Source organism: Athene noctua, chromosome 16 (genome assembly GCF_965140245.1).
Source record: "Athene noctua chromosome 16, bAthNoc1.hap1.1, whole genome shotgun sequence".
Taxonomy (NCBI): Eukaryota; Metazoa; Chordata; class Aves; order Strigiformes; family Strigidae; genus Athene; species Athene noctua.
In genome coordinates this window covers 11,818,961-11,837,020 of record NC_134052.1, presented here as the reverse complement: position 1 = coordinate 11,837,020, position 18,060 = coordinate 11,818,961, and the positions used below count along the sequence as shown (strand labels likewise).

The window sequence follows — 18,060 nt, the reverse complement described above, 5'->3', positions numbered from 1 at the left end:
GACAGCTTCTGCACTCTGCGCACCTCAGGCCATAGAGTGATTAGCAGAAGTGGGTGACAGCTGCAGAGACCAAATTCCAGCTCTGCTGCTCGACACAGGCATCTATCTCTTTGGTAACTATCCCACATGTTAATTTCTGACACTGAGTATCTGCTACTTCTAAGGCAGTTTCGGGATCTCCCCTTTTGTAGATTGCCTCCAGGTCTCATACCAAGATACTTCAGGGCAAACGCTGCAGCAGAAGCTAAAATTGCCCAGTGCTGGAAAGTCGGTAGGTAAATGCAGGTTGTGGAAGCGAGCCTTGGAGGAACTAAAAATCTACTCATTAGGGGGTTAAAAACCAGTGACTTTAACAAGAATGAGCCAGTGCAGGCTCAATAGAACACTGAGGAAAGAATGATTTGTCTGGTTGATATGGCTCACAAATCACTGTCTTGTGTAGGTCTTAAGCTCCTGCTCTAGAGAACAGACCTCTTACCTAAACAGAAGGAAATAATATACTTTGAGAACAGAAAGAGATTTTTTAATGGAATTTTAAAAAAGTGTTTATTTTAATTTTGTATCTCTGAAAGAGGAAGCATCAGACCTTTTTACTATTAGGTGTCAAACTGATTTTATTCTACTTAAGCTGGTTTTCAGTTTTTGATTTCCTAAATATTTATCCTGTTTGCTTTTCAGGTATTTCATATTAGATTTCTTAAGATTAAATATTGCTTTTTAAAGATGGCTTCTGTTAAGTGCCTTCAAATGAAATCCAGCGGAATTTTATGCTTTAAGATGCAGCAAAATTGAAGAATATAATAATCAGTCATCAAAATCTGATTTCTCCTTTACTTGGGCTTGCTGCGTTCAGTAACATTAGAAGCCAGGCTTAGGCCATAAAACTGCAGGCTACTTTTAACGTAAAAATCTGCCTCATTTTGGCAAAACACTACATTTCTAAATCAGAATTTATTAATCTGATGAGCGTTTCTACAGGACAGAGATGGAAGACTGTATTTCAGAGCACTGGACATTTTGCCGTTAGCTTCAGTGGTCACACTGAATCAGTAATGAAAATAATTCTTCATCAACATATTTCCCACAACAGTTTTTGGTACCAGATAGTGCTTTATACTGAGCGTCTAGAATGAGCAAAGGCAGAACTCATTTATATACAGATCTCTTAAAACTACAGTCAAGTGGACCAGGGAACCAGAACAGCAAGGGAGAGGCAATACTGGAAGTAATGAAGTTGGGCTTTTTTTTTTTTTTAAAAAAAAGTTATATTCTGCCCAAGAATCAAATATAGCCACAAAACCAGAATGAAAAATGTTGTTTCTTCTCCCTTCTGAGTTAAGATTTCCACGAAGTCTTTAATCAAAAAGACTCATGGCTAAACCAGATGTGTGCCTCATTGTTGGAACTCCATCTAAAACCTTGCACCAGTTCTCTCCAGAGATCACCTCCAACACAGGAAAGGTGTAATTCATCACAACTCGGCTTGACTTTATCTGCAAAGCAGCCAAAAGTGTGTGCTGGGTGGGATTTTTCACCATCAACACTCTGGCTGAGCCAAGAAATGTTTCCAAAGGCTGACGCTTGAGCCACCGGCCAGGGACCAGCTCTGATTAAACGTCACTCTGTTCCCAGCTCTGCTGCTGACATGACATAAATCAGGGCAAGTCACTTCCCGTGGGTGTCCAAGCCAAACTAGTACCTGTAAGCTCCTTGTGACTGGTTTATACATATCCCTGATTACTGCTGAATCAAACAAATGAAGTGACTCAGTGTAAGTTCTTCAGACCTGCCCCAAACCATTCAGTGTAAGCTGTTACTGTTGTTAGAATAGTCTGTTTTCAGGTGTATGAGTGCTGGGGAAAGGAATTTGAACACAGTAATGGTGTCGTGCACAAAATTTTGGAGCACTCAGTGTTCTCAGAAATGTAAATAACACCATGAAACGCCACATGGGATACATAAGCTGCTTTAATAATAATAAATTTATTAAGTGGCAAGAAGCCACTCTGCTTTGTAAACCGATTTTACTCAATCACAGTCCCTCTATTTTCTTTTTCCTCATTTAACATGAATACATTCTGTAATTGTATGTGAAAGATTTACGTAGAGATATGTTCTGGACCACTCTCGCTGATTTTACAGGTCAGAAAAACATTAAACATGCGAAACAGCACCTTATTAAAACTATAGGCCTTTTTTCATTACATCTCCTTTGTTGCTAAGCTACATTGTCATTGAATAACCCAAGTCTAGAGAGGTTTTTTCCCTTGTCCTGTGTTCTGAGATGTAGTGGGGCCTGCAGAAATGTCTGATAAAACCTCACATATAATAAGTAATTCAGAAGGCTTTGTAAGCAAGAGCTGCAGTTGCTTCTTCAGACTAGAGAGAGCTTCTCATGCATTAATGCACTTAGTTAGGTTTTGTGAGGAGCTCAGAGGAGGATGTGCCCTCTTCCTGATACAGTTAGTTGAGCCTGGACTCTGCACCACTGATATTGTTCAGCAATCATGTGCACCAATAATTTAAAAAAACCCAAGAAATCAGGCTGTTTTTATCAGAAACAAGTAATAAAACTTATTATGATAGTAAAAAAAATGGCAATTTTTGACGTGTGACATTTTCATTGCTCGAGAATGAATCAGTGCAAAGTGAGGTAACCCCCACACCCCGTCACTTCGGGCTGGGGTGCGTTACACCAGGCGTCGCCTTTTGGAATCCCTCTCCATGTCTTCGGTGGGAGAGTCACCGTTGCACCCAAGAGGGGACACCATGTTTAGCAAAGGGTCTTCAGATGCCCCTCCAAACAGGGACAGCAACAAAGCCACGCCATAGCCAGTAGCTCGTTCACCCTATGGAAAAAAAAAAAAGAACACACACAATTCACACTTCAGATTGTATCATTTGAATCTAGTTTTAATTTAGTAGCAGTGATGGCACTTGGCCACAGCAAATACTCAGGGTCCCAGACAGGCCTGCTCAGCTTGTGCTTCTGTATCCTTACTGCTATGGGAATCTATCCCTGTCAGAGTAAGCCAAAATGTCAGTTAATTCACATGAGAACAGAGCTCACACTGACTCTAGGGGGGATTTATGCCAGTGTTGCTCAGGGCAGGGAATGTCCCACCCACTGTGAGCATGGATTTGGAGTATGAGCTGAGTAAATTGGGTTTAAAAAAAAAAAAAAAGGAGGCGGGAGTAAATCAGGTTGGTTTTTTTGGAAAAAAGAATATAAACAAAGTTCCATCAAAGGGAGGAGAGCAGCCCCCCCCCCAAGAGGAAACAAGTGTCTTCTCTACTGCAGATGGTCTCTGACTCAACTGGTCAATCACCTTAAAACAATATGGGTAAAAATGGAAGGCTAGGATTATTGCCATGAACAGAAAGCAGGCAAGTTGTCAAAGTTTACAATCATAAAGATGTGGCTGATTAAAGTGACCAGTAGAATATTTTAAAAACAAGATGGAAAATACGAATGGATGAAGCTACCAATACAAAGAAATTCCCAACACAGATTGAAGAGTCAATGCTTTTCAAAAATAACTCTTCTTCACTTAATTCTCTTGCTCTGAATTTGATGGCACAGAATTCAGAGTACCTGCAGGCACAAGGCATTTTCTTTGCTCAGGAACTATCTGAAGTCGTAGGAACATACTCACTGCATGGACAGGTGCAGCAATGTCTATATGGACCCACACTCCAGGCCAGTCAAAGCCGATGTGAGAAGCAATGAAGAGCCCAGCACAGGAGCTTGGAGTATTGTCTCGGTCCTGCAAAACCAATAAAAATAGTTGGTCTTACAAGAAAAGAAAATGTCAATGTTTTATTCTTGCCTACAGAAAAAAAGAGTTATGCAAATCTAATTCAAAGCTTAATGAATGGTCCTAAAACACAGTCTTGCAAACCAACTATACTGTAAATCCTTTGACTTAATCCCAGGTAGCAGTCTGGCCCTGCTCAATTCCTCTTCTGCCTAAGCTCTCTCCTGCAATGCTTTTGCAACTTAACTGCACGTTGTAACTCCCAAACACAGCAAAAGCAGCTGCAGCAATTCCCAAGGCCTCTGTCCTCAATTTCCTGGTTTCTACATTCCCAGTTACTGCCTCTGCTGGTTATGTACAATCGGAGGAATACCCATCTTAACTGTCTCCATCCAGGAATCTAGCATTCATCTTGGGGCCACGCTTAAAACGCAAGCAGCCCAAAGACACCTTTGCACAGGCTACCCTGTTTAAAATTGACACTGAGTGTCAGTGTAGTGACATACAGCCTGCAAATTCCCAGGTAAGAGATCCTGAAGGCCATAATTATATGGCCCATTTGTAAAAGATTATAGCCCACCTGAAGAGCTTTCAGCCAGATATCAACAGGCTAGCACATTATCCAGAAAACACACATTTTTATGTAATAAATGAAATTTAAAAGTAAAAATAATCTTACCGCCACAGAGTTCTTCATATCAGCTACAGCAGAGGTAAATTCACTGAAGTGGAGCTCAGGACAATACACAAGAGGATGGACCAAGTCCCCACAGTTCCGACCAGCTTTAACACAAGCCTTTTCCCATTCTTCGTTATTGGTAAGGACAGCAGCATGATACTTTCCTGTAGCAATTCCCTAGTGAGATATAAGACAAAATCAGGAAGGATTCACCTTAACTGTGCTGGGTAGGATAATTCTGTACTACTTCCTTCTTAACATTACCAGCTCCTTTCCATCTAACAAAACCACCAAGAAAAAAATGTCTCAAAACTACTCCACGAGAAGATAGTGTTACAAATGTAGACAAAGACATTGTAGCTGCTGCTGAATCTTTTAAAATTTCTGAAAATCCATTCTGCAGTGAAATAGTCTGCATTTATCTGGCCTATTCAAACCACTGTCCCACAAAAATATTTCTTTATAGTTACTGAACAAGCAAACTATATCACTTTATAATTATTAATCCTTCGAAATAAAATTAAATCAACAATGAATTATAAATAAAACATCTAACACATGCACACACAGAGGATACCCCAGCAACATGTGTCAATCACACAAACAGTCTGAATGCACCATCCCCATTCATTGGAAAGGCTGCTTCCTTCCAAATATACAAAACCCAGAAGCCACCATCACACCAGTTTTCCAGTAGGACAGGGATGAGAAACTTTCAAAGGACTGATGTCTACACCAGTGTATGCAACATTCATGTTTCTGAAATTTGCCACCATTTCTCCTGATACAAACACCAACTCATTTTCTAGAAAACTAAACCACAAGAATCACTGTTCATCCATATAACCTTCTATAAAACAGGGACAGATTTCAAAAAAATAATAGCACTCAATTTGTGTACCCTTGTATCACACTGTGTATGACTTACAATGTAAGCCATCTTATGGACAAGAAAATTCCTTATCACTATCATCAAATCACTTCTGCTAATTATAAAGCTACTGAATTGCACACATTGAGTACTGGATCACTTACATCAGCTGCTAATGTCATCAGAAGAATACCATTTTTTCTTTAAGTATGCAAGAGCAAAAAAGTTGCATAAACAACAGAAAACACTGCTTGATAATGCAGTTATAAAGGTAATATGTTCATGGCACGTGCCATGTGTACAGAAGATTACCATTTACTGGGGTTGCTGTTGGCAACTTTCTCTTGCACAAGTTTAGGAAGTCACCATCAAGCACAACAGTTCATGGTATCTACTTTCCCCTAAAGACAAGCAGAACAGAGGCAAAGAAGTGTAGAATTCACAGACAGTAAGATGGCCCTCCTGTCCACTAGCAATTCTGCATCAGTACCTGAGCTCCAGTAAGAGTGGCCATATCAAGAATGATATCAGCTCCAAGATCCTTGCACGCATAAGCTACTCCATCAGCCAGTATCAGTCTACCTTCTGCATCAGTGTTATTGATTTCCACAGTTCTAGGAAGAAGAGAGGGCATTTAATACAATAGTGCTTCAGGCTGGAAGCTGACTCATCTGTCTGGACTAGAATACTGGATTAGAAAGCAGATTCAAACCTAATGTGCTTTCTTATTTGACTCTGCAAGTCTGTACGGCTGCTTATTCCCCAGCTGCAAGCATCCAGAGCACACATGGAAAAGAGATACAACAGTCCTGTCCTTGTGGTTGGGTCTACTTGCTGGGCCTGTATAATGCCTAGCACGTCGAGCTGGAATTTTACAAATTACTGCCATACAAAGAGGTATCATACTCTGCTTAAAACAAGAAGAGATTCTTATACAGTGGTAGCCTGCCTCTGCGACTGAGACAATATAGACTACATGGACACAGAAAACTGGCTGTACTGGAAGAAACGCCCGAGTGCTTTAAGGAAACTTCAGCTCACACTGTATGATACGTATTTTGATGTGTATTTACATATCCAATAGAAAACTCTAAGCACACTTAAGACTCACTGCTACGACTGTCAGAAATACAATTATCAGTATTTAAGGAAGCTGATGAAGGACAGGTTCATCATCTACATGGTACTCAGATATACAGATGAGGTTGCCTCTCAATATTTTTCTGAAAAGGATCAATACAATCTTACTTTCCAGAGTAAAGAACATGAATGTCGTCAGGTCTTGTTGCACGTGGTCCGACTGCATTCTCGGCCAAACAAAAAACAGCATGAAGATTGTCTTTAAAACCCTGTAACAACAATAGGAGAGAAATGGCTTTTGATTCACATCATGCTAATTTATGGGGACTGAAATAAATGAGGGATTATGACTTCTTGACAGCAATGCCACTAATTACATGGGAAATCTGTGAGGAATATCTTGAAGCTGAGGCCAAGAGCTAAAGAAAGCGGGCAAGGAGGTAACATCTAATACTGGCTTTAGAGTTCTCACTGGAGTGTGCATAAAAGCATATATGCATGTGACAGACAACTGGGGAAGGGATCTAGAAAGTCCTTGTCAAGTTAAGCAGTCTGTACTATCTTCTCTCAGTTGCAAGATACCCAAATTAAAACACCTCCTATAGCAATGTGCAGATGCAACTGGAGGGGGATATGTTTAGTCAAACGGATTCCCTGGGAAGAGCACGTTCAGCTCTTTACAGACAGCTCCAGTAAGATCTTTACAAGCACAACTCCAAAGCCCACTGAGCTCACCAGGAAGCTGCCAGGCACACCAAAACCAAGCCCTAAGTCACTAAACTACACTACCCCTCTATGAAAACCAGCAGAAGACATCTAAGATGCGACACCGCACTCATCTAATTTTAATACAACTCTAACATTGACTCACAACAGCAATCACAAACAACACGTCCAAACTGTGTAACTCCTTCATCTTTTGTAGCCACAAAGGAAAGATCCAAGCAACGGATGCTTTCAAAGTGACATCAAAATTACAAAGGCTTGTGAGAGGACGTTACACAGCCAGCCAGGATGCTTGGGATTATTTTCCAAACTCTGTATTTTCCACTGCTTTTATTTAGTCTCCAGAACAACAAAGATACAGCTGGGGCCATCTGAGAAACTGAGCTCCTTCCTGTCATTTCCGCCACACTGCGGAAGAGCCTACAGTAATAGTGGAAAACGATGGGAATAGTAAATGCTGATACGCAGCCATTTGTGAACTGTAGACTTTCCCTAAAAAAACCAACCAACAGATTTCATCTCTGAGAATTTTGATGGGAAGTAACTTTGATCATGGCAATTCTTGGATCATGGTGGTATTCTCCTGGCTCAGTGGATGTCCCAGCTGCCAACAAGACAGCTTGCTGCCCTTGAGCATCCAACCTGCACCACAGGTCAGCTACACCCTATCCTCTCTCTTCCCATGTAGAACCAAAAATATCCATGGTAAGATGAATTTTTTTTTTTTGGGGGGGGGGGGGGGGGGGGGGGGGGGGCGGGTGTTGGTTTTTCTTTTTTTCAATGTATCATTCCTGCTGGGAGGCACACAGCATTTTCAAACTCCGCCCCCCCCCCCCCTTCTCTTCTGGCATATCTCATTCAGATTTATTTTGGTTTAAAATCAAATGCTTATACAGTTATGGATGATGTTTTAAAATGTATGATGATTTTATTATTTATATAACAGCTGTATTGTGTGGAGGAATTCTAGGAACAGAAAGGGAGACAGCAGCATTTAACAAATAAAAACAAAGTTCCTCCTCAACTGGGATAGCTATCCTTAAAAACATCACATCAAATTTCTAGGGAAACCAGGGTCAGTTTTACTGTTAATCTCTTGATAAAAGTCTGTAGCTGAAGAAATCTAGACTTGCTCAATCAGCTCATGTTCTAAAGTCTAAATGACAAATGCATCAATTAAAACTTTTCAAAATAATGGGCAGCATCTAGAAGCCATAAAGTAGCTTCGCAGTTTCTAGTCCAGCCAGTGGGCAAACAGCATTGTTGAGGTAACCTTCCAGCTGTGACTCTTTGCTCTTCCAAAATGGTCTGTGCAGCAAAAACTCCACTTTATTCACAATCTCTCAGTGGACTGCACCAAATTTTCCAAGTGGGAGAGGTGGTTAATCAACTGTCAAAAAGTGAAAATGCGCTTCCAGTATCATTTGCCTTTTCCTGAATCTCATTCTGTCTCGAGCTCTTTAAAAGCAGGATTCACTACGTTAGCATGTAAAACTTCTGAAATACTTCTTGATCTAAGTGAATGTTTTACTCTTCTCCCGTGTTGGAAAGCTCACAATGGATGAAATGCATCTATCTAGGAAAACTCACATGTTTAATTTTGCTATCCAAAGCCTTTTAAATCACATTGTAAAACTGCTGAACAGCATGTAGGCAGGTATTTTCTGAAGATGGATAATAACCTCTGCCCCTCTTCCCACAGAGCTCTCTATCCAATAAACATTTCCAACTTCAGTCTCTGTGACAAAGCACAGCTAATTTAAAACTCTTCCAGCTTTGTATCATTCTTAAGAGCATTTAAAAAAATAAAAAAGTCCTGAAACAGTAATGACAAATTCTTTCTACTACCTGTCTGTAATATATTTTCTATATGGATTTCATTAACAGGACTTCTTACATGAGATTGTAAAATTAAGCAGTAAGATCATTCTTTTGTATTTACATACAAAGGCAAAGATTTCTTGTCAGATATGACAGCTTCTTTAGGCCCAGTTTGTCCCAACATACTACTGCCAGTTTATTCACTGTTACAATAATTGCATATGAAATGACAGATCACTTACATTCACACCTACTGTGATTGTGAATGCAACTTCTCTCAGTGCAGATAATTACACAGAGAACTACTTCGGAAACAAGGACTGAATCACCAGAAGAAGGTACCACATCCATGGCTTCCCAGACTCTCCCAAAGCACAGTGTATGTTCTAGCTCTTGTCCCTTGCAAACGTGTGATCTAACTTTCTGAAGGACCTAGCCAGCTGTTCTGCCCAAGGTGCAGCTCACAAATCTGTTTTCAATTTTAAGTCTCTACAGATAACTGTGAAGTTTACAACCTTTCCACATCAAACATACTGCTAGGGCCAAGGCACAGAGCTAAGACGCTGATAAATGGGAATCTGGCACTGATCATCCCCTGGACAGAGCTTCCATCAAATCTATGCATTAATCTGCAGCAGTAAATGTTCTTTGAACTTTGGATACTCCTTGGAGGCAATAACTGCTCTGTCAGCAAGACTCAGTCAGTGGATTTGTGGAGAGGGCAGAGTTCTATTGGCAGTGGCCACTTCTTTTCCTCAGTTATTGTTAAAGTGCAATATGCATTTTTTTAATTCTTCATATTTCAAAACCTGGCTTTCTCTCAGCTCCCCTACTATCTGACCACAGGAGCAAACCAACAAGCAGCACCTAATGAGACTAGAGCTGTCACTTCCCCAGTAGGTTAATATTAGAACTGGCACAGGATTTGGAATATGGACAGACTTCATATTCCAGAGCCACTCATCCCCTTCTTTGCTAAGGGGATGACAGCTGCCCCAAATCCCACAGCTTAAACAAAATCAGCACTGGATAACTCGGGTATAAATCTGGTTCAAGGAACTAGAAACCACTCAGTCCACAGAAAACCCCTAAAATTCAAGAAAGACTCTTAAAAAAAAAAAAAAGAGCACTCCAAGAATTTCTCACAATTCTCAAGATCCCAGTAAGGATTTGAAATATTTTCATGAAATAGCAGAAAGAGCAGAGTGGCTCAAGATCACTAATAGTCAGAACTTCAGGATTAGACTGGCCCCCATATCTGGGAATATATCCAAAAGCCAGACTGCTCTTTGGCAATGCTTGGATACATGATATCAATTAACACATTTTACTTACTTGCTTTACAGTGGCTCTGAAGGCACCCAAAATAGCAGCTGCTCCACCACAGTCTCGTTTCATTCCAGGCATAGTAGTCTGTTTAAACAGAACCATAGAGATTTTTTTTTTTTTTCAGTTTAAAAGAGAATTTCGCATACTGCCTGCTAAAACGAGTATTTCTGATGCTTCTGTAACTCTAGGCTTGACAGTGCTCAGTCGTAATAGAAACACAGAACATGTGCACCTGCTTACTGGTGGATCTTGCCTTAGAACAGGAAAATACTAAACCTCTGCTGCTAAATTGTTAGACAAGAAAAAATAAAAATGTTGTTTACAAGATCTGTACTGGAGCCAACTCAAATGGGTTTTGGATATGTCTCCAAAATCAGAAATTAAACACCTTTGTTTCTTCCTTTCTCCTAGTAGTGGGCAATACTTAAAGGGCAAAGTATCAGGTAGCTATTTAACTGCTCTGTAAAACGTTCCTTGAATCCTATTTGGTTTTCTCCCCTGGTAGTTTGCATCCATATGGATGACAGCAGATCAAATGTTTACTCAAATAAGTATACTCTGGTTTCCTACAGACATTAACTGAATTATTTCCACCAGAAGACAACACCGTAAGCAAAGGCAGTAGAAAAACAAGTTTATGTACCTTCCCCTTAATGCTGAGTCCTCCAGTGTCATACACAATACCTTTGCCCACCCATGCAATGGTCTGTGTAGCACCATCTGGAGTGTGACTGAGAACTGCTAGGGCTGGAGGATGCAGAGCTGCCTTGCCAACTCCGTAGATACCTGGAAAACAGAGAATTAAACCACTCATAGGGAAGAAAGACTGTGGGGTGCAATCTGTGGCTATTTTCTGTAAAACACCTTGGAATACTATGGGCAATAAAACTGTTGCAGGAATGTGCAAATAAAACATAGAGCGAAGACAACAAAGCATTCAAATTAACTGCTAGGAAAAAAAAGCTGAATTTTCAACAAGATATACCTCCAAAGCCTCTCTCTTTCAGCTCCTCATCTCGAATAATGGTAGGAGTAATCCCCAAATCCTTGCCAACTTTTTTGATTTCCTTTATCATTGAAAGAAAACAGGACATTGTCAGTCAGTCAGTCATCAGAAGGACACATTTCTGAATTTCCACACATAAGGGTTCTGTGCGATTTCTGCATCCATACACATACAAACAATCACAATTTTGGGAGTGGTGCTGGTTTTCCAATGGCCTAATTCCACTGAGACATCCTTGACTTACTATGGCATGAAATACAAATTTGACCTTTAAGCTACGCCAGTAAAAGAAATCTTCAGAGGTAAACGCCAGCTGTTCACTCTATTGGATCATGATGCAACAGGACAGAAATATTTTCTCAACAGCTTTCCAGATCTTATGATAAAACTCATTTGGAAACATGTCAACTTCTGTCCCATAATTTCAGAAACTCTTATCACCATCAGACAACACCAGCCCTGGCAGAGCAGTCAGTGTCATGACTGAATAGAGAACTCATGTCTCCTGACCCCCAGTGCCTTACCCCAAGATGTACACTCTGCCTCCTTCCAACTCAGTAAAGTTCTACGAAATATTAAAGGCCAAAGAAATAGCCTCAGCATCTTTGGACAGGTTCTTTGATGTGCTTCCCACTGCTGACATACAAGTTTTTCTAAGAGATAGCAACACTAGTTCTTGGTAACTGCAGTCTAGACTTACAATTAGTAACTCTTACTCATCAGGTGTATTACCTACCTCCAGGAAGGCGTCTGTGTTCATCTCATTGCATGGGGTGTCCACAATTCGAGCAGCCAGCCTGACTCCTTCTGTAGCACTTGCCAGACACTATGAAAAGAAGTGAGGACACCTGAGAACTGGCCTTGGTTTGGCTGGTTTTCTGCACAGCTTTGCATTTAGCCCTATGCAGCCTACACCAGATGTGTGGTTCCTCTGGAGCACATTAATGCTTAACTGCAACCAATCATGGGCAGTTGTGTTGCTTGAGTTGGAAACCTGCAGAGATTACACAATCTACAACATGGGAAAACGCAGAGTTTATATATGGCAGGCAGACTGGCTGAGTGCAATAAAGATTACTACCATAAGACATTCTATATGGCAGGCCTAGGGGGAATGTGGACTATTCCATATTCGTTTAAAACATGCATATATCTGTTTCCTCATTCCTGTGACAGAATGGACTGACCCTCACCTGGACTGCATAAAAGCTTATCTAAGCCAGGGTGGACAGAATCAAAGTGGTCAACAGTGAGCACACTGAGGGTCCTTCCTTAAAGAAGGGTCCTCCCGGCAAAGAGGTCAATGAGGGCACCAGACACTAAGCTTCAACTTTTAACTCCTGTGAACCAACAACTGGAAACAAAAAAATTAGGTGGAAGGAAACTGTTCAAGCTTTCCAGTAGCCACACTACCCTGAAGACCACACACAGCAGATGGGTGAGTCAAGATGGGTTTCAGAAGAATGTGATGTGTTGGATAGTCATTTGTGCTGCAGCATCTGAAGTTTGGCTTGGCCAGGCTGGCCTGAGGACTCTATACATTCTGTATCCCAGAAGACTCATAAACCTTGGCTTGCTTTGGAATGGTGCCCGATTCCCTACCATTACTTTTGATTGCTTTACTTCCCCTAAAGGAACAAGGACTCCTTGGGAGCCAAGCTAGGTTTGGAGTGATTCACCATTAGGGCCATGCAGGTAAATGGAGGTGCTCTAACCCAAAGGTCAAGTCTGAGGGAAACAAAGAGACTTGCAAAAATAAGATGTTTGGTTTCCAGGGTACTCAGAGAGAACCTCAATAATGGCAGTATTTAATAACTGCCTTGTAAAACTGTGACAATCCCTGCTAGTCCTCCCCATAAAATAACCTGGACAATGCAGTAAGTGCAAAATACAGCAACATGCCAAGGGAGGGGTTTAGCTAAAAAAAAAAATCCTCTTCCATGCTCTACATTAGCTGTCTGGTGCTGGTTGAGTTTAAGGGGTGAAAATTTAGCTTGGAGGAAGCCACTAATAGTTTTGGCACTGACATCAAGAGGAAGAACAGGAGGTAGAAATAATTTCAGCTTTGTTTTTTAGTTATAAATAACCCAAGTGGTTTGGAATCTACCTATCTGAAGGAACTATTTTTGACACCAGTTATGTTTTTTCTGATTTGGGGCATGGAAAAATTGAGTGATCAACAGTTGTACTCATAGCATGCCTGTCTTTGTCACTTTCCTGAAAACTACTCTGGCATCATTTGCTATGGCCAAATCAGTTCACAGAGTAAGGACAAAGTATGGAGGAAAAGATACTGGAAGAAAAAAAAAAAAATACCCTAAAGCTACAATTCTGTGAATTTCAGATGCAGCAACACGGTATTTGTCAAATCTACTGCCAAAATATAAGGGATTTGTATAACCTCACACTGACTGATCAGCTAAGTGAGTATTCATCTGTACTGAAGCACAGACCCTGGAGCACTGAGCAGGAAGCTGCCAGACAGCTTAAGTGCAAACCTTGGAATAGCTTTTAAGTTAGGATCTTGAAGAGGAATGACCTAGCATACTAGAAGTTACCTGATGGGGAGTTTCCTCTCTATAACAGTCAGGTACAAGGGAAACAGTGTTTGATTATCCACTATTGAAAGATGACTTAGACATATTTAACTGTTATGTACAGCTCATCTCCAAGCTCTTGTTTCTTAGGGTCTTGTTTCTTGCTAGAAAAACTCAGCGAAAGAGGTACGTCAGGCAAAAATAGCAGAGGCCATATGTGATCCCATAATAAGCAACTTTTAGTGACCTCACTGTGATATTCACCTGCACAGCCACATACTGATTTTGCCCAGGTAAAAGAAAGTGAGAAGCCCTCACATTGAAGACACTGTGATATTAAAGGCTAAAAATATACTATTTCCATCTACCGTAAACATGAGAAAGGAGACATTTTCTTGGTGCTATTTGTTTGGTGTCTTCCAGTCCTGAAATCTAAATTCTGAACAACGTCTTTGGCTTTTGCTGCAGTAATACATTCAATATTACTATTCACAGGGTGCTGTGAACTGACCAGTTTCAAGGAACTTTGACCTTTATTACTTTAGATACAACACCTATTCCATATGTAGCCTGAGACAGATGTATTTGGACATGCAAGAAATTGAAAAAAAGAATAATTTCAGGAAATAATGGAAAAAACTGATGACGAAAAAACCAAAATCTTACTTTAAGTGTTGCCACTTCTATTGGTCCATTGTTTTGTCCAACCAGGAAAAACTCTACTGTTACAGTTTTCTTCTCTGTGCGTCTTGATGCGCTGGACCGATGTGTGAACAACGGGAAAGCCCTGGCCAATGCACAAGCAGAAGCGAAGACTTCAGACCGCTCACAGACCATCTGAAACACCAGCCAGAAGATAAACATTAGGGATATGGAAGACTACATTTAAAAGGATCTATTACCTGTGATATTATTGGTGAAGAAGGGGGCAAAGAAAAAAAAAAAGGGGTGGGAGATAACTGATGTCTGAATCAAGACATACTAGTATGTCATGTTTTGCATGAATGGAGTGACAGTACGGACTGTACCACAGTGAATTGGTTCAGTTCATTTCCCATATGGAAATGAATTACACTGCTGGGCTTGACTGTGTGGGAATTAGGACATCTTTATAATGGAGTTGGACTGCTTTAATTATACTAGTGCAATTAACGCAGGTTAGCCTACAGATCAAGACAAAAAAAAAAAAAAAAAAAAGCATGGGAACCATCAATATGTGTCCAAAACAAATGAAATGAAGAGAAATGATATGAGAATGTGGCTAATATTAACGCAATAGCTTTTTAACATGTAGAAGGTTTTTCTGAAGTTCATTACAGAAATTACCAATGGAAAGCAGTTTTTGTTAAACATTTTCAAAGGTAACCGTAAGGGAAAAAAAATAAGTAGGGCTATTACTCTTGCAAATAAGTTTTCCAAGTGAAGAGTATAATTACATTTTGTTACTGACATTGATTATTATAAAGTCCTCTCTAACAACCTAGAAATCTGAATTAACCTCGAGAAGCCACAGAATCATCAGGCTGATACAGAGGATGACCAAAGTAGTTCAAGAGCTTGTCCTGCAAAGGACTCACACTGCAGCATTACTTTGCATCAAGACTTTTTAAAATTCACTGAATAACACAAACAAGGCACCTTAAATGGGTCATGCAATATAGACACAGCACCCTGCACGCAGGCTACGTCAATCTTCTTAAGCATGTCGTAAATCCTAGCTTGAAAAAAGCCACTACTAGTTTCCTTTGCATGGACATTCCTAGCTGAAGACATTCCGTACATATCCAACCTTCATTCCCTCCAACTGCTTGAGCATACATAAGCTATTATAGTTAGGTCTTGTTTACGCGTCAGTGCAAAACCATTTATAAATGTCAGTATAATTATATCAGTAAAACTTGCCCACCTCCGGTCGCCTTGGATACAGCTAAAATCCTGAAAAGTCGAGAAAATACTTGACTAGACATTTCACCAGAAGCATTTTCAAATAACCACTTACAACAATACATCTGTTGACACCTCCTGGAAGGCAATTTCTAACCAGGCGGGTGATGAACTGAGCTGCAGATGGGCTATTGTGCCGGCTGACCCTGGAAGGCAAAGCGGCCACAGTGGCGTAATTCAGGTAGAGAGGACAGCTGTCCGTGGGGTTCGGATTCAGAGTGCTTAAAGCCGACTGCCATATCTGCGGAGAAAAGAAGAATTTAAAGACAAATAACTGTATCAGTCTTTTCTTCCCATCTCATCCCCACTATATTTAGGCACTCTTTAACCGCAGGATTTTAGGTGTTGGAAACAAAGGAATTATGCAGGCGGTTTTAAATGCAATAACCTCTAGCGTGAAAAGATACAGGAAATACAACAAACCTGTTTATTAACCAGAAAATACAAATGTACTTTCCCTTACAAGCATCTCTAAACCATAGGAGTTAAAATTTAAAACCGCACCACTTAGCGCAAAGGCTGCTTCAGAGCCCTTTTAAGTTGAGACTAGTGATAAATAAAAGGACTGATTTGCTAGTCTTGACTTATTTTCTCACACAGCGATTAAATTAAAAACAAAGAAACAAAAAAGAAGGCTAAACATTGTCATATAAGAGGCTCGGGAGTCCGGCAAAAATACCTGCCGACCATCCAGCGACCTAAAAGCCGCGATGCGAAGCATTTATCGTTCTACCACGAGCCATCGACACCATTTCAACACCCAGGACCGCGCAGCCCAGCGCAGGGGCTGGGAGCCGGGGAGGGGAAGCGCTGCCATCGCCTTCACCCGGGCAAGGAGCGAGGCTCTGCCTCCCGCCCGCCATCTGGCACCTGAGACCGCGTCCTGCAGCAACTACGTGAATGGCAGCCGCCCCCGTGTCACCGCGGCGCAGGGCAGAGCCCCCTGCACCCGTCGAGGTGGGCACACGGAGCAAGGCCGCGGTGCTTCCCCCGCGGGCGGGGAGCGGCTGCGCGGGTCCCCGCAACAGGCTGCGGCCGGACCCCGCTGCCCGGCCCGGCCCGCCGAGCGCCTCGTTTCCCCTTTATGTGTCCGTTAAGGGCCGCTCCGAGCGGGCTTCAGGGGGTAAAAGCCCCGGCCCCGGGGCTCCCGGCCGGGTTCCCGGCCCCGGGCGCAGCAGGCCCCGGCGCCGCGCAGGCCGGGCGAGCCCCCGCCTCCCCCGCACCACGAGGCCGCTCGGGGCCGGGGCGGGGAGACGCGGCCTCGGGGGGAGCCCGCGGGCGCCCCGGGGTGGGGGGGGCGGCGCCGGAGCGGGGGCCGCGCTCCCCCTCCCCGCCCGCCCCGGGGCCGCCGCCTCAGGCGGGGTGTGCGGGGAAACGGGGACCCCGCGCTCCCGCCGCGGCGCGGCCTCACCTCCTCGGTGACCCGCGGCTGCAGCTTGCCCCGCAGCTGGGCCCAGGGCAGGCGGTGCAGGTTGTGGAGCTGGCCCAGGACGAGCAGCGGGCGGCTCTGCGGGTCCGCCTCGCCGGCGCTGGCCTGGAACTCCAGCTGCACGTTCGCCATCTTCCTGCCCCCGGCCCGGCTCGGCCCGGCCCGGCTCCGCCCCGGCCGCCGCCGGCTCCGCGGGGCGGGCACCACGGCGGCGCGGGCGGCCCCCGGCGGCCGCGCCGGGCACCGCAGGCGGGCAGCGCGCCGGGCCGGGCGGCCCGCGGGACCCGGATGCGGCGGAGGGAACCGGCCCGGGCGGTCCGCGGGGTCCCGGCGCCTTCCCGACCGCTCCCGAAAGGGCCCCGCGGCCCCTCGCCGCCCCGGCACGGCCCCGGCGCTCTCGGCTCCGCGCCCGGGCGCGGTGTGCGGGCCCTCGGCTCCGGGATTCCCCCGCGCAACGGGGCGCGCGGCGGCGGTGCGCTCCTGCCCGCGCCGAGAGCTCCGGGCTAGGGAGAAGCCTTGCGCCGGGCCTTTGCGTTTGGCCCGGGTTTCGGAGGAGCGGGGTGGATCAGGGGCTTTACACCTTAACGCGTTATGGAGGACAATGGAAAAACCAGACGGTAACGCTGCTGTGCGAAGCCTGAGATCCCGAGTCCTACTGCACGGTCGTTTCAGGAGGGAAAGGTGTTCGTGCTAACGCAGCTCCCCCCGTGTGCAACTGACGTGGATTTGTATCAAGCCGAAAGTCCGTGTTGCCCCTTCGTAATGCCATTTTAAGATGGGAATGCTTCATGTTGAAAGTGTGAAGTTCCATAGGGACAAAAACGGAACCAGCCAAACTCCGCTTTTCCACCTGAAGTTGGGCATCGGGTAAAACGTCCAT

At 43.5% G+C, this 18,060-nt stretch overlaps 1 protein-coding gene across 1 annotated transcript; it reads right to left on the bottom strand.

Moving 5' to 3' along the window:
- Nucleotides 1–1,950: 1,950 nt before the first annotated feature.
- NPEPL1 (aminopeptidase like 1) lies at nt 1,951–17,354 on the bottom strand. The gene is made up of 12 exons (XM_074919983.1): nt 17,163–17,354; nt 15,807–15,992; nt 14,474–14,644; nt 12,007–12,096; nt 11,250–11,331; nt 10,908–11,050; nt 10,271–10,348; nt 6,557–6,657; nt 5,799–5,922; nt 4,438–4,614; nt 3,657–3,767; nt 1,951–2,849 (listed from the first exon to the last, which is right to left on the bottom strand). The coding sequence occupies exons 1-12, from the start codon at nt 17,310–17,312 to the stop codon at nt 2,691–2,693; spliced, it is 1,572 nt and encodes a 523-aa protein (XP_074776084.1). The 5' UTR covers nt 17,313–17,354; the 3' UTR covers nt 1,951–2,690.
- Between the last annotated feature and the right edge of the window lie 706 nt (nt 17,355–18,060).

Coding starts and splice junctions, on each gene's coding strand:
- NPEPL1 (XM_074919983.1), bottom strand. CDS start 17,312: ATGGCGAACGTGCAGCTGGAGTTCCAGGCCAGCGCCGGCGAGGCGGAC. Junction 5,923..6,556: donor CATGTTCTTTACTCTGGAAA/GTAAGATTGTAT, acceptor TCTTCTTCCTAG/AACTGTGGAAATCAATAACA. Junction 2,850..3,656: donor TTGCTGCACCTGTCCATGCA/GTGAGTATGTTC, acceptor TTTTTTCCATAG/GGTGAACGAGCTACTGGCTA.